Source organism: Odontesthes bonariensis, chromosome 19 (genome assembly GCF_027942865.1).
Source record: "Odontesthes bonariensis isolate fOdoBon6 chromosome 19, fOdoBon6.hap1, whole genome shotgun sequence".
NCBI lineage: Eukaryota > Metazoa > Chordata > Actinopteri > Atheriniformes > Atherinopsidae > Odontesthes > Odontesthes bonariensis.
Genome location: NC_134524.1, coordinates 10,195,132 through 10,209,981, shown reverse-complemented (window position 1 = coordinate 10,209,981; position 14,850 = coordinate 10,195,132). Strand labels below are relative to the sequence as shown.

The 14,850-nt window shown below is 45.8% G+C and overlaps 1 protein-coding gene across 1 annotated transcript in view; it reads right to left on the bottom strand.

Moving 5' to 3' along the window:
* nwd2 (NACHT and WD repeat domain containing 2) overlaps positions 1–14,476 on the bottom strand; it is a 50,276-nt gene extending 35,800 nt beyond the window's left edge. The window contains exons 1-3 of the mRNA XM_075451463.1: positions 14,030–14,476; positions 13,403–13,574; positions 2,948–3,036 (exon numbers count right to left, since the gene is read on the bottom strand). Of these exons, the coding sequence (XP_075307578.1) occupies positions 2,948–3,036; positions 13,403–13,553 (240 nt within the window). The 5' untranslated portion in view covers positions 13,554–13,574; positions 14,030–14,476. The remainder of the gene's footprint in view (positions 1–2,947; positions 3,037–13,402; positions 13,575–14,029) is intronic.
* Positions 14,477–14,850: the final 374 nt, after the last annotated feature.

The window sequence follows — 14,850 nt, the reverse complement described above, 5'->3', positions numbered from 1 at the left end:
AGTAAGATAAAAGTGTCATGATACTACTGGGTATTAAAATCTATCCTAAATAAGCAGGTTTTTAGCTTAGATTTGGGCCCAGGTCAGAAATAAGGCGTAGCTCAACGGGGAGCTTATTCCAGAGCCTGGGGGCAGCGACGGAAAAGGCTCGGTGTATTCTGACCTCAGAGCTCTACCAGGACTGTTAAAAGCTCAGATAAATATGATGGGGCGAGGCCGTTAAGAGCTTTAAAAACATTAAAAGTTTAAAATCAGTTCTATAAAGGACAGGAAGCCAATGGAAGACTGGGAGACGCCGACATAAAGCGGATAGTCTGACCTTGAACTTATTAGGGCATGGATGGCATTCTCAAGGTCATGACGACTTAAAAACATTTTAACTTTGGCCAGGAGACGCAACTGGGAAAAACTAGTCCTGAGATGCCCGATACCTTTTCCAGCCCAGTCGCCAGAGAGAAGCGTTTCTGTGTTTCTCACGCTCCAGTTTCACGTTTATTATCTCAAAAACGGGCTTTTACAATCTTTACAGGGCTTTAGATCTTGAGTGTAAACGCAGACAATCTCATTCATAGAACTTCTGGTTGAAAAGCAGCCTATGAGATGAGGAAGGAGTCACACTGGGTGGAAAAAGTTACACATAACTTTTTTTTTTTTAAAAAAAAGGAAAACCTTTAGCTCAGGTGAGCGGGCTGCTTTTATTCTGATGTGGTGCAAATCCTCAACTCTGGGGGCAAAGATCTGAATAAATGCATAAATATGAATAAAGAGCTTTTTTTTTAACCTTGGCTATTATGATAATATATGATAAGCTGCTCCCCGATTTGAACTGGATTCATGAAAAAAAATTAATAATGTGATATAAATAACTATCCAAAGAGACTCCAACAGTTGTGTAATAACCCAAGGATAATTAGACACAGTCCAAAATGTGGTCAGCATAAACAAACAGAGACAACACGATGTGTCACCGACTAACAGGCGGCCATGGTCAAAACAGACAGTAATACGTGTAATCTGACCCCACAAATAACAGCTCACACGCTCCGTGTTGCGTCTGACGTGATTATAACACAGCGTGGGACTTTCTATCATCTCTATTGGTGGCTGTTTTGATGGGACCCAATTAGGAAGGGTCTTAAATATTCTGAGAATGAGACGACTGGAGGCCCAACAAGTACATCATTATTTGGTGGGCCAAAGACTCAACCTCGGGCATGAAACTTAGAGATCGGTGCCTGAAAAACAACTCCAAACGGTTGGAAAGTGAACACTTTCTGTTGAAATATGTCAAAGGGACAGAAATCCAGTGAAGTTACAGACACGCCGACACCTGGTCTGACCTGAATAAGAATGCTGGATGATGCATCCCTCCGCCACCACCCCTCTGTCTTTGAGTTGGCTTCAGCTTTCTGTTATTTCCCTTGAAAAAGTGAGCATGCAAATGACTGATTAAATCAAAGGAGAGAGAGCAGGACACATGGGGATAAAAATAGTATAAAAAAAAAAAAAAAAAAAGGGATCACGGAGCGTGATGCCCCGGTTGGTGCTGTGCGCTGACTGAATGAGGACGCAGCCCTTGGCCCCTGGGCTGGATTTCCGTGCCCTATTCCTCCCGCTCCATCCCCTGTGATCCTTCTGCATCCTGTTAAGGGAACGCTCTGGATGGAAACTGAGTCAAATGATGAGAGACGGGGAGAATTGGGTTTCAGCTGCTTGGTGTGTGCGTGTGTGTGTGTGTGTGTGTGTGTGTGTGAGAGAGTGAGAGAGAGGGGAGTAGAGTGAGAATCTGTGTTAAAGAGGAGGCGGGTTGCTCATAAATTACAAATCAAAGCAAGAAATGAGTTCAGCTCGGCAAAGATTGTACTCGCGCTACAAGACATCGAACGTGCAAATCATATACGGTTTTACTCGAAAGTCCCCGACTGGTACTAATCGGCCCCGAAGCTCCAGTAAAAGGTGATTCCAGCCAAGGAGCCGAAAGCTTCCTCATGGCGAGGAGGAGGAGCGGTGGAGGAGGGAGACGAGTGGAAGTGACTCATTGTATTAACTTTCGGGCCTTCTGCATAATCATTCGGGCTCATGCCTCATCACAGCGAGCTGAATCACCAGACAGACACGTGACCGCAGCCTCGAAACGCCGCTGCCTGACTTCTGTTTACTCCTTTATCACTCAGTCCCAGTCGTGTGTGTGTGACGCGTGGCCAAGCTTCACAAGAAACCCCCACAGGGGCAGATGCAGTGGTTGCAGACTAAATAAATGTTCCAAAAAGCCTCACGCGACAAAGCTTTGTGTGCTGCTCGCTACTCCAGTGTTTTGAGGCTCTTGGCATACGTTATTTTGCTCAACAAATCAATAATACAACTCTTCAGGATGTATTTCAGCTCCTTGAATGGACCTCCTCTTATCTCAGGTTGGTTAGGACAAAGGTGTGCACATTTCTGCACTCCTTCCTGTGTTTATGCGCAGGTATTCTGAACTCCGTCTGGTTGCAAAACCTTTAAAACCAGCGCATCCTGCTGACTACAGCTTCATGGGATAATTCGTTGGGTCCGGCTCATCGGGAACGAATCTCCGCAGAAATCTCCCGATGACTCCAGGGGCGCTCCTGGGTTTGTTTAACAAACAAACCTCTGATAGTGATCTTTCCACTCGCACTGATTTGCAATGCAAATGATTGTGATCGGTGGACACCAAAGGGGGGAGGCGGGGGGTGTGCAGCGGTTCTGAGAAACAACAAAGGGGAAGCCTGTTGCATCATGCAGCATAGCCGCGGCTACATGTGTGCCAGCCGTCACCGACGGCCTTATCTCTGCCGGCCTTCTGTCCGCTTAAAGAGACAGGATCCCCTCCCTCGAAATAACCTGGAAATCTGGAGCTCTGAACCTTACAGGTTACTGGAGCTATGAAGAAGGTGAGACGTACAAAGGATAAATCAAAGTCACCCACCTGGAATTCAATGCCATAGTTCTCCCTGCAGAAGTCTCGTAATTTGGGGTAGACGTGCTCTTTCAGTGCGTTTCTCTCGGCTTCTGTGTCTGGAAACGAAAGACAGAAATGTGACAAATTTAAGCAGGTAGCAAATAAGGTGAAGAACACTTGAGTTTAAACTTGAGCTACAAACGGACCTTTTAACCTTGGAAAAATAAAACTCGGGACTAATCTCTGGCGCTCTGGAGTCGCGGCCTTATCACCGGAGTCCTTATCAGACAGTGAACATGATACATGACAGGACGCTGGTGAAGAAACAGCATCGGATCATAGATGGAGCCGTACTGTAAGCCATTCACGTGACGGTACATCCGGCCGGGTTTGTGATGCGCTGCTTGTCCCAACAATGGACGGGAACATCTATAAACGTCCCTTTTCCACATGTTTGAGCTTCTTGAACAGGTTGATTCAGTTGCATTTTCTTTGCATTTCAAACAAGAAGCACAGCTGCTGTGTAAATGAATCCAGCCCTAACTGTGAGTGCGTATGATTCTGTGCAATTTAACGGAAAAGTCACCGTGTCGGTCATTCAGACACGAAGCTGACCCCTTTGCACTAAGTGTAGTGGAATGTAGTGCATGTCAGAGAGGGACTTAATATGTTGAAAGGCCCTACAAGCACTGAATAAAATATGTATACTTCTTTAAAAAAAAAAAGGATGGGTGGTGTCAGATGGGTGGTGTCAGATGGGTGCTGCAGCCCTGACACATGCCACTACGTGACTGACATTGATTTTTCCTCCCTCGAACAGAGACGGAGAGTCCCCAGCCGTGACTTTGGATGGCTCAGCAGAACTGTACTTTATATAATTGCACCTCTTTATGGACTTCTGTGGTAAAGCCGTCCTCACTGGTTCAGTCAAATCAATTGTAAAGCTTTCAGGAGACAAAGGACAGGAAACGCCAGAGATTTACAGTTTCGCACAGAGAAAACTATTTGAGGCCCAGGTGGTGGTGGGCACGTGCACAACCTCGGGAGACCCGAGACGCCGAGGGGGAAAGAGCCCGACGCCCGTCCACCTCAGCCATGTGTCACCGATGCTGGACCAGCTGGGAGGGATCCTCGGCGTAATGCCGTTGCTTTTATCACACTTTTATTAACATTCAGCTCATGTATATTAAATACCGTTAAAAAAAGAGAAACAGTAAAGCTGTGATGTTAGAAATCTGTGGTTATTTCGACAGCCTGAAGTGGCAGAATGTTATATTTAACAAGAACAAAGTTAATCTCCTCTATCTGGAGCCTCTGATTTGAGCTCAAAGGCTGTTACTGGGCACTTAAAAGCTCCTCCCCTGAAATTAAAAAACGGAATAAGAGAGAAAAATAAACCACTAAATCTGAAACAATGAAAACTAAATGAGTATAATCCTCTTCTGTAGTGTTTCAATTCTGCAAACGTATAAGTTTCATATAAAACGCAGCTGGATTAAATAACCTTTGAGCACATCACTACTCTGTCTCACCAATCCATACGGATCCTCGGTGTGACCATTCCAAATCAGCTAACTGTTTAATTCATTCATCATTCGATATTTAGCGTGACGTGTGAAGATGCCCATAATCGTGCGGTTAGCTCGCAGAGCCGGTGCTAACGTACTGCTGAGGAATGTGGGACTGTGCAGCTTTACAGCGGCGGTGATCACATCGGACAGACGGGAGTGTCAGAGAGTGAAAGCCCACGGCTTGTTGTCGTGTCCCACTTTCTTTCCTCCTCTCCTCTCGTTTTAACAATCCTCCAAATGGTTATTGTAATGTATCCGGACAGGCCCGGCCTCTCTCTTTCTGAGGGGTGTGGACGGGCAGTTAAAAACAGAACATGCCCGACAGAGATGCCCCGTGTGACGGCAGACGCCGGCCTGCACGCACAGCCCCTCAGCTGCTAATCGTGAGCAGACGAGCCCACAAATTTACTCTGACGTATCTATCTCCCATCTATCTTTAGTAAGGCTTTGGGCCGTGACTGAGCAAATATCCGCCCACAGCCACCCCGGCAAAATGTCAAATCTGAACCAAACGAAGGAAATAGTATGCAAATGAATATATATCACAGTGAGGACGACAAATGTGCAGAACGAGCAGCCCTTTGTGGAATTTAGATTAAACTTGTTTCTGTGTTTGGGAAGTGTTGAGAGACAAGTTCTACTCTGTCTGGATGTGACCTGACAGACTCAACTGTGTTGTTGTTTGTATTGTGCTGATAACAGCAAACTGCCTCTCTGTCTCTTTTTTTGTTTGTTGTGGGACGATGATGAGCTATGGCAGCCTGACGTATGTGTGTGTCTGCTGTCGACACACTAACATGCAAAAGAACAAAGACTGGATCCAACACTCTGCTTTCCCTCCGTGTGTGTCCCTCCCTCCAATTTTCCCATCTGTGTCTTTCAATAGCGCAGACAAATCTATCTCTCTGATAACTCCTGTCAGCTCCCTCTATTCTCCCTCTCCCATGCTTTGCTTTCCTCTCCGCTTCCCTTCTACTTTTGGAGAGCTAATGGGCAGTCGTCTGGACGGAAAAATAAGCCAAATGTCCCCGACGCTCTTCCTCCCTTTCTTCTCACTATTTTTAGTCTAAAATGTAAAAATAGTAGAAGATGTTCAAGAATCCGGGATGATGACGTCCAAGCTAAAATATTGTGATTAAGAGGTGAAAAACAGGCTTTTTTGGCTGATATTTCAGTGCTACAAGTACAAAAATCTCCATGTTTCCGCTGCTAAAATGGGCTGAAAATCTCAATCTCAGTAAGCAGAATAGACCAGTCAACTAATATGACTTGTATGGATTATTAGATCAATATTAGCATTAGCTATATTGGTGGGATTTTAAAAAAAGAGGAAATCCTTTCGCTTGTAGTCCACCGTTGTTGTTTACTTTGCAATGCTTTATGGGTAGTAGTGACGTAAAATGGCTGGAAGGTGGAATGGATCCAGGCTACAGTGAAATGAACTTGGCTTCGGGTTTGTCCTCCGTTTGAACCCGAGCGCAGAGTAAGTGGTGCAGACAGCAGGGAGGACATTAGCAGAAATGTACAAGAAGATGAAGAGGATCGGAGAGGTGGGAAGGCTGCCTTTCAGTGCTAACAGAGGAGCTCGGCCTTCTGTCACTCACTCACGTGACTACAGAGTTTTTAAGCTGAGCTGATCATTTGTGGTGCAGCCGTCAGTTTTGCTGTTTGAACTTGTGGTTTTCAAAGGTTTGAATGGCTGGGATCGCCGTTAAATTGGACAAACGATGGGCGCTTTCTCTGGAACGCGGCTTAAAGCTGACCAGCATCACAACTCTGTCTGTGATTGCTGCACATCAACAACATAGAAAATAGGAAAGAGCAACTCATCTCACGGCCGAGGGTTGATGTTTGTGTTTAGCTTACATTAAAATGTAGCTCATTAACTTAATGAGACGAAGAGTTGCTGTGGAACATGATATCATCTCCAAGCTTTGCTTTAAGCCCCCACTACAACGAAGAAACGACCGTGGGCTCCCTCCTATTGGCTCCAGCTGACAAAAATGTCAAATGAATCAGGGAAGACGAGGTGAGAACAGGGATGGGGTCCTCAGGTTGTTGCCCCTCGACTGGAAAATACAAACAAACGTGGCTCTGGATCCACATCTTTACTGCTCGCTGGTAAAAGCTCCAAAGCTATCGGTCAGAGTGGGAATTTCACGCCGTCATCGCCCTGGAAAGCACATATTTTATCCTTTTAAAAAGGTGGGTGTGAGAATTTTACCCCAAGTGCCATAGACGTAAACAGGGCTGCACAGTAGATCGAAAAACATAAATCAGTCACAATCTCGATTCACACGTGCACGTGATCTCATTTCTAATTTTCCTCGGGGCGATTCAGAACAATCCTTTTAGTCATGCAACTGTTTCGCTGCTCTACAAGGAGCGAGACCTCGACTGTTTCCAGCTTTAAACCCGACGATGAGGCCCAAGGCGTCATTATCCGTGAGCAGAGTTTCAGCATCGTTGCAGCGCCACCACCAACGTCTACAACCACCTTTAATGCCACCACAAACTACAGCAGGAGATGGCCATTAAGGACGAGGAGGCCATATGTGTAGCACACAAACACATCCATAAATCAGGCGTTACACGGTGCATCGCCATTCCCTTCAAGTTCCCAGCAGTACAAAGATATTGCCTTCGACTCGGCGCCTGCAAAGTAGGGATTTAAGGCAGTGATGGAGACTCTGGACAAGCAAAGTTATTCCTTTAAGGGGTTTAAAATAAGGAAAAGTCCCGCATTTTCTTGTTTCTTTGGTGACATTGGTCTGTAAAGCGTAAAGTCGTGCAGGCCTAAAGATAAACGGAATTTAATTATTTAATTTGTGCTCCTTAAGGCGCTGAATAAACAGATTTGAAATATTCGGCATCAACACTTTTTCTTTTGATGTTTCAGTTTCGGAGCCTCCACTCACCTCCGCCCGTCTGTGAGCAGAGGCAGAAACCTCCGACAGATGCAGTCCTGTCAGCATCCGTTTGGACAGTTACAAACAGGGAATTCATCGCCTTTCCCACACTCAGCTTTACACACGATAACTGGTGATAGATTCAAATCTCAGGGTTTAGACTTGTGTTGAAATATTTAAGGAATTTAAGATGAAACTATTCCAGCGGTCATGTGTTTGCCTGCTTTGTTTTCAGAGACTTGGATGATTGATTCAGAGAACGACACATTGGTCCAGAGCCGTAAAATGGGGGGCCTGTGACCCCTTAACGCCCCTATTTCTGACGCCTTTGATGAACAGGCTCTTTCCCTGTCATGATCTCAGTCTCGTTCAACTGATTTTGTCCCTGCTCTCATCTTTGCTTCACACCTGCTTTGACTTTTGTTGATTGCTCCATTGTTCCTCACCTGGCTGCATTTAGTCATTCGCCACACTCACTTACTATATATTTATATATATATGCATCCTTCCTGGTTTGTATTGCTCTCTGTTGCCAGATTGCTTGTCCCCTCTGACAAGCTGTGCAGCCTTGAGTCCCTCGTGGCATTTCTTGTGCACGTATGACCTCAGCATGTAAGTCTAAGTCTTAGTCTTTGTCTTTGGGTTTGACAGTTTTACCCAAACGAAAGCTGAAATAACCCAATGAGGCGATTCTGATGCTTACATAAGGCTGATAATAATACCAATTGGTGGGTGGGGACTCCCCCAAACTGGATCCTACGTGCGAAAAACACACTTTATCATGAATATATTGGAAAATTGAACACATATAATCATCATAAACAGTTCCAATCCCATTGGAAACACTGAGAAAATGCAGACGTGAACAGGAAGTGAAAAATGGTAAACCACCTCTGAGAGAAAGCACGAAGAAGACCTGGATATGATTTGCATGCGGGCGTAAAACCTTTTCATATCGACACAGCGAACGTGTTTCCATGCCAACCATCACGAGAACTCTTCATCACTTCATCAAACCTCATAAGCCTTTTAAAATATAGACTTCTGCAAACCAAATTCTGGGGACTCCCATGATCTATGCTGGTAATATGGAAATATTTGGGCTGATTCCTAAAAGATTGCTCTGTCTTTCTCAAGGATTTGATGATCTGTAAAGGCATGTAGTGGAAAGAAATGAAAAGATAGTCATGTTCTTCACAGTTCACATAGATATTATTTGGGATTTTCAGCCCCTGTAGACATGCTAAATGATGCTAAATAAATAATATCATAAACTGGCTGATGCAGAGCTTTCTCACCAGTCATACTCTAAACTGCTGAAGTTAATATTCATCGATACAAACAGGTTACAACATGTTGCCTTGTAACGCATCAGAGCAGATCTCAGACGCCCCAAAAATGAAAGCTTGTGCTTCTTAGGATGCTCGGGGGGCTGCTGCTCTGACGCAAACTCTCCCCCCCGTGTTGTTGTGTGCGTGCAGTCGGTGAGCAAATCGATCATGAATGACCCGGAAGATGCTGAAAGCACACGTGCGAACCAGCCACCCATTAAGGCCAGATGTTCCTGCGTTTCCTGAGCGCAGTGGGACCCCGTCGGTAAGTGAATAATGCAGAATCATGGCTGGAAGGAACCCTCCAGGGGTTAGTGCCTCACCGCTAACATCAGCGTGACCAGCATGGAGCGAAACTCCGCTTCTCTGCCAGGGACTTAACTTCCATTTGATTAGACAGCCCAACCAGTTTTATCTTACCCAACATGAAACCTGTAACAGGTTCAGTGGCTAGTAGCAATCCAAGCAGCGGCTGCCTGAAGCGCCACGAGTGGGGGGCGTTCCTTTTTCTGTGCTGCACACTTTCAGGCTCTCAGAGACTCCTCTGTGTGCTGGATAGAAGGTGACGATAGGCATGAAATGTTGTCTCGTAATTCATGTCATTTTTCAGACTCAAATATTTGGCAACATGAGCCAAACATCAGACCGGTCAGGTGGTTGGATCAGCCTGCAATATATCAAGCGGTTCAGATCTTTAGAGAAATCTAAACAGACTCAAAATGTATGACGCCACTCCTTGGTTATCCCCTCAAGCCATTTTTTTTTTCCACATATAAAAACATCCCAAATTCAGCCAGTAATTGTTCTAAAACAGGCCAAAGCGAGCAACCGTTGCCCTGTTTTCAGGAGACGATTTAAAACCAAAACAAGCCTGCGTTTCCTCACCAGACTAATTAGCCCGCTATTCGAAACTGTGAAATTAAAGAGTAAATTGCACCCTTATAACAACGAGCCGGTGATTTTATAAAGATCTGCGCTGCTACAGTCACAACAAGAGCAGGTGAGCTCTTCAGTGGAAAATAAGTTACCGAACATTTCAACTTATTTAGTAACACGAGCAGATCTGGAGGATGTCGTCCGATTGTGTGATCAGATGGAAGACAGGCGGATATATTTACTGTCTTTCTGGCTGAATCAACTTGCTTTATTCTGTAAATATTATCATTTATTTCTAATCTTAAAAAAAACCAAACAGTCAGTTTGTTCTTTTTGTGCAACGATGTCATGTCCGACCCCCGTGTGAACGGAGCAGGTAACACTCCAAAGCATTCCCAGAGAGCGTGTTGACAGGCTACACACAGAACCAGAGGAAGAGGGTCGTTTAGCACAGAGACGTCGATGAAAATGTCTAACCGGGGAGATGACAAGATTTGGGAGCCTCCGTTGGTGAGAGTCGACCTCGAGATTTGACAAAATTAACAACTGAGAACGAGACCTTTCTCTGTTTTTGTATCCCGTCTCCATCAAAGCACCAAAGCTACAGTTAATGTTTCAAGCTAAAACGCCACATCTGAAACAGAAAATCTCAAGTATCCAGGGGACTTCTTCACCATTAAACGTTTAGACGCTCCAAGGAGTTGGAAGCAGGTACGCTGCCAGACTTGTCAGGGATAACTGCCTCTATTAGATCCTTCCCGAGTGGATCCTTCCTCCACTCCAGAGCTAAGGAGGCAGGAGATGTCACAGGAGGGATCGGCTCGGCCGGAGAATGTGGCCGGGTACGTCCAGAAATCCAACACTTGGATCCAACGATTTATTAAAGAAAGCCACAGACGGCTGACACGGCCTCTCCTCTTTGCTCCCTTTCACCAGATTCGATTAAAAGAACTACTACATCATTGCAGACGCTGACACTCTAACCTATATCACAAACCTAAAGGGGAAAAGGGCAGGACTGAGCTCTGGGAATAGTTGCGTGGTGAAATGTAAAGTAATCAGTGGTCTCTATGGCGACATTACAGCCTTGACGATGCTGCGTTGGAGGGCTGATCTCGTGCATCGTATCTCTAAAGCCTCTGGCTTTCATCAGCGTTTAACAGCTTAAGAGATAGCTTGATATTTGAATACAAGCTATCATATCGATCCCCTGAGGTGACTTCAGCAAGCCGGAGTTGCTTTGATATTCTCACACAAACTCACGTACATGGAGAAGATGAGACGGACTGCAACAATGCGCCCACTGGTATGCTCAGAGATAAATCAACTTGGACTTTTCTCTGGCTGGTCGCTGCTGGCTAGCTACTGGCAAGAACGGATAGTTGGGGGGGGGGGGGGGGGGGGGGTTAATTGATCAGCTGTGGCCACACACACACACAGAGAGACTGATCCACCTGAGCCCAGAGGCTGTGCGATTCATTAAGATCGCGACAAACCAGCGTAAATCCGCTCAAATAAGTTGTTTGGCTTGTATTCTGCCAAACGTGACACACTGCAAAGGGATGATGAGATAATGGGGGGTTTGTTGATGATTAAAGTTCTTTACAGTGTTTCTTCTTCTGCTAAAATGTGTGTCCTTCTCCTTTACACGCGCCAACACAAACACGGTACACGGCGGTTGTCCGTGGCTTGTGATTAAAGGCGTTAGGGTCGGTGTGCTCAGCTGATCCGGCCGTAAAACTGGGCAGAAAAGGTTTAGCGGCTGCTGACCAAAACAGAGTTTCTCATCACGCAGACACGATGAAAAGAAAACGGCACTTGTGTCGTTACGCTGCTGCGATTAAAGCTGCGGATAACGCCTTCATGCTGCGTGGACCTTTAAATGCTGAAACAACAGTTGTTTTTTGTTGTCAACTAAAAAAAAAAAAAAAAAAAGGACATTTCTCTGAGAGGACTGAACTGAAAACGAGAAAAGAATATCACTCCAGAGCACTTTAAAAAGCTTTTAAACAAACGAGGAGTGGCTCAGCACAGTGAAGATGAGGGGATCAACATTTTCTTTCTGTCCAAATACGTTGAGAAGAAGCGTGATTTGTCAGACCGCAGGCAGCTTCCACTTCAGCCCATCTTCAATCCAAAGGAGTCCACGGCTCACGTAGTTTGATTATGCACAGCTGACCCATGAGGTAGCCTCTCTGAGGCTCCTTTTATCCACAGTCTTGCTCCACAACTTTCCTGCTCTTCAGCTGCCTTTGCTTCCAACCTTTCTGGACAAAAGTTTATTTTTCTTCCAAAAACACCATGACATTTCTCAGCTTAAGCATTCGACAGGTGGTCTTCCTGCTACGATCAGTTCAACGTGTTTTCATTTGGATTCATTTGTTGGAATCGGGATTTTCAGCTCGCGGAGAGCTTTAAATCCCAATGCTGCAGAGAGATATGACAAGAAGTGTGTTTTCTAAATGTGCCTGGGGGCCATCGGATTGTGAGTTCATACCTCCAGTTAATAATCTCCACAGCCCACGCTTCAGATGGACTAAAGAAGAGCCTGGACAGCCCCCTCTAGTGAACATGAGGAAAGCAGCTGTGTGTCAGGGCTGAGCAGGGTCACATATAAGTAACTGGGTTTTTTGCAAATGCATGTGGCAGGTTCACTGCTTCTGTAAAGCGAGCTTGAAGGTGCAGCAAAGTTTCTGAAGACACTATGGATCCGCTTTGTGTCTAAATATGGAGCAAATGACCCCACATATTTTCAAATGCAAAGAATACAGAGTGTCTGTGCAGCTGAGTGAAGTCAGACAAACAGGATATCAGCATCTCCATTGGACTGGTGACCAGCATGTCGCTTAAATGAGAACAGCGGGTCATAAATGGTTGCCTTTCAGGCTGAGGTGTGTATTTCCCATTTGTGCCGACGGTGTGAGGAGAATCACTCCGAACAGCAGCTCCCCCTCCCCTCCCGCCTCATCGGTTTTCCGTACACACTTAAATTCGTGCTGAGACGGGAAGCTCTCGATGCCTGAGTCAGCTACAGGTGGCTAAAAAGTGAAGACTCAATAATGTGGCGCAATAAACTGAGATGGGTTCATTCGTTTTTTCTTTCCTTTCATCGGATCTGCGGCAGTTTGCTCGGGGAAGGAAAATGAACGACAGCGACGTATCGACAAGTGCAACCGCTGTTTTTTACTCTTTGGGCATATCCTCCCTCTCTCTTAGCCTACTCCAGTTCGCTCGGCTTGTTTACTCCAGTTTTACTGAGACTATTTTTACCCCCCTGTGCCCAGAGGGCATATTCAAATACAGAACTGCGACGGGGTGCCTCCCTCGCAACCCGACCGCCTTGCACTCTGCTCAAAACCATGCACTCTGTGCTGAAAGCAATCTGTTTGGTCGCCACATTATTGCACGACAAAATTAGTTTTTTGTCAAGCTGTCACGTTAGGATAAGTGGGCATGTGAGCTCAGCACCCTTTTAATAAACTCCAGGTTAATCTCAAAGCGCTGCCTTTTCACTTCAAATGAGGGCAAAATCAATAGTGGGGCCAAAGGATCAGGAGCTACTACTCATTCGACTGTATTTTGTGTCAGTGTGTTTGCATACTTCAAGATACCTTAGGGGGAGTTAATGTGGCAGGATGTTGGAAATTCCCACATATTATTGTTTACCAAAGGGTCAAATCTTTTACACCATGCTGATGTCTCCTTTAAATGGAACACAAGGCGTCTAAACAGCTGCATATGGTGAAATATCTGGTGGAATGAGAGATGATGGGGCACAAAGAGGCGGGCTCTTACCGTCGGGGTTGGCGGAGATGAAGACCCGGACGCTGCGGCCGGTGGGGACGTGGTGCAGCGGCAGGGCGTTGATGTTGCCGCTGATGGCCGCCCTGCGCAGCGCCGACTCCCGCGGGCAGGGCTGCCTGCTCCCCACTCCCGACGGCCACATGGGAGGCGACTTCCAGCGTGGCTGTACACACACGCACACAGGGGGGTCACGTTAGCGCGGCCAGGGGCGCACAGATCTCCCCCACCGACCCATCCACACCCATGGGGCGTCAATTATTTTTAATAAACACTAACTTTAATCATATTTATGATTGAAACGTTCCATTATTAGATCCACAAATATCCTTAACACACATACACGCACAAGAACCAAGTTAGGATGATCCTGCCAAATCTTTCCAAAACACGGGAATGAAACTGGATGTTTTTGTTAATGCATTCATGTGGTGGGGAAATAACATAAAAAAAAGGATATTACGCACAGCCTACTACCGTCATGGTGCATGCGTAATTTGTATACATGTCCTTGGACTTATTCATGAATTTTCATGCCACTCTGGGACAAACAGACAAACAAGAACGAGACGATACAAAACTCGGATGGACGAGCAAGGCAAGCATCAGTCGCGTTCCCACCCCAGAGAAGATGCTTGTAAGGGCGAATAACCGCTAAGAAAGGTTATTCCGCCAGGAGCAGATGTCAAGTCGCTTGGTTTTCCGGAGTTGGTCTGTCTTGGAATCTTTGCTTCACAGACGGAAAACCTCGAAAAAGACAACAAAAAAAGCTGGGGAAAGTTGGGTAGTCCACTACTGACCACTACATGAAATCATCCGAACCAGACAACTACTGTAAAAAAAAAAAAAATCACAAAGGCGCCGCGTCCAGAGAGTACTTGAATACTACTGATGCTGGAGACGGGCACAACAACAGGATACTTCTTGTTGCTCACATTCGTTCGCTTCATTTCGTGGCTTTCGAAAATATCCAAGCGTCGAGGGCGGCAAAGACAGGTTTAAAAACGCCCATCAGAGTCGCAGTGCCCGAGAGACGACGTCGGGAGACGGTAAAACGGACGTTGTGAGCCGGAGTGCTCCCCGTGGCATCCTGCTGTCTCTGTGAGCAGACTGAGGCGCTATGAGTGCTGGATAATGTGAAGCAGCTGGAAATAAGGAAGCGACTACCGGTTGGAATTTTCAACATAAAACGCGGTTTTAGGATACAATTAGCTGCTGCGCTAAATTTACTCAGTTTACGAAAGAATATACAAAAAAAAGACACGATATCTTCAAACCTGTCGTCAAATAAACAACTGCGAACGTGTGACTGGTAGTGCTCATTTAAAAGCTCCTAGCTTCGTACTCACCTTAACCTCGTCCGTTAGATATTCGCTTTTACGTTGAAAAAATAATATTTATTTCCGGTCGTGCTCCAGCTTCTAGTGTCCGACTTGACGCAG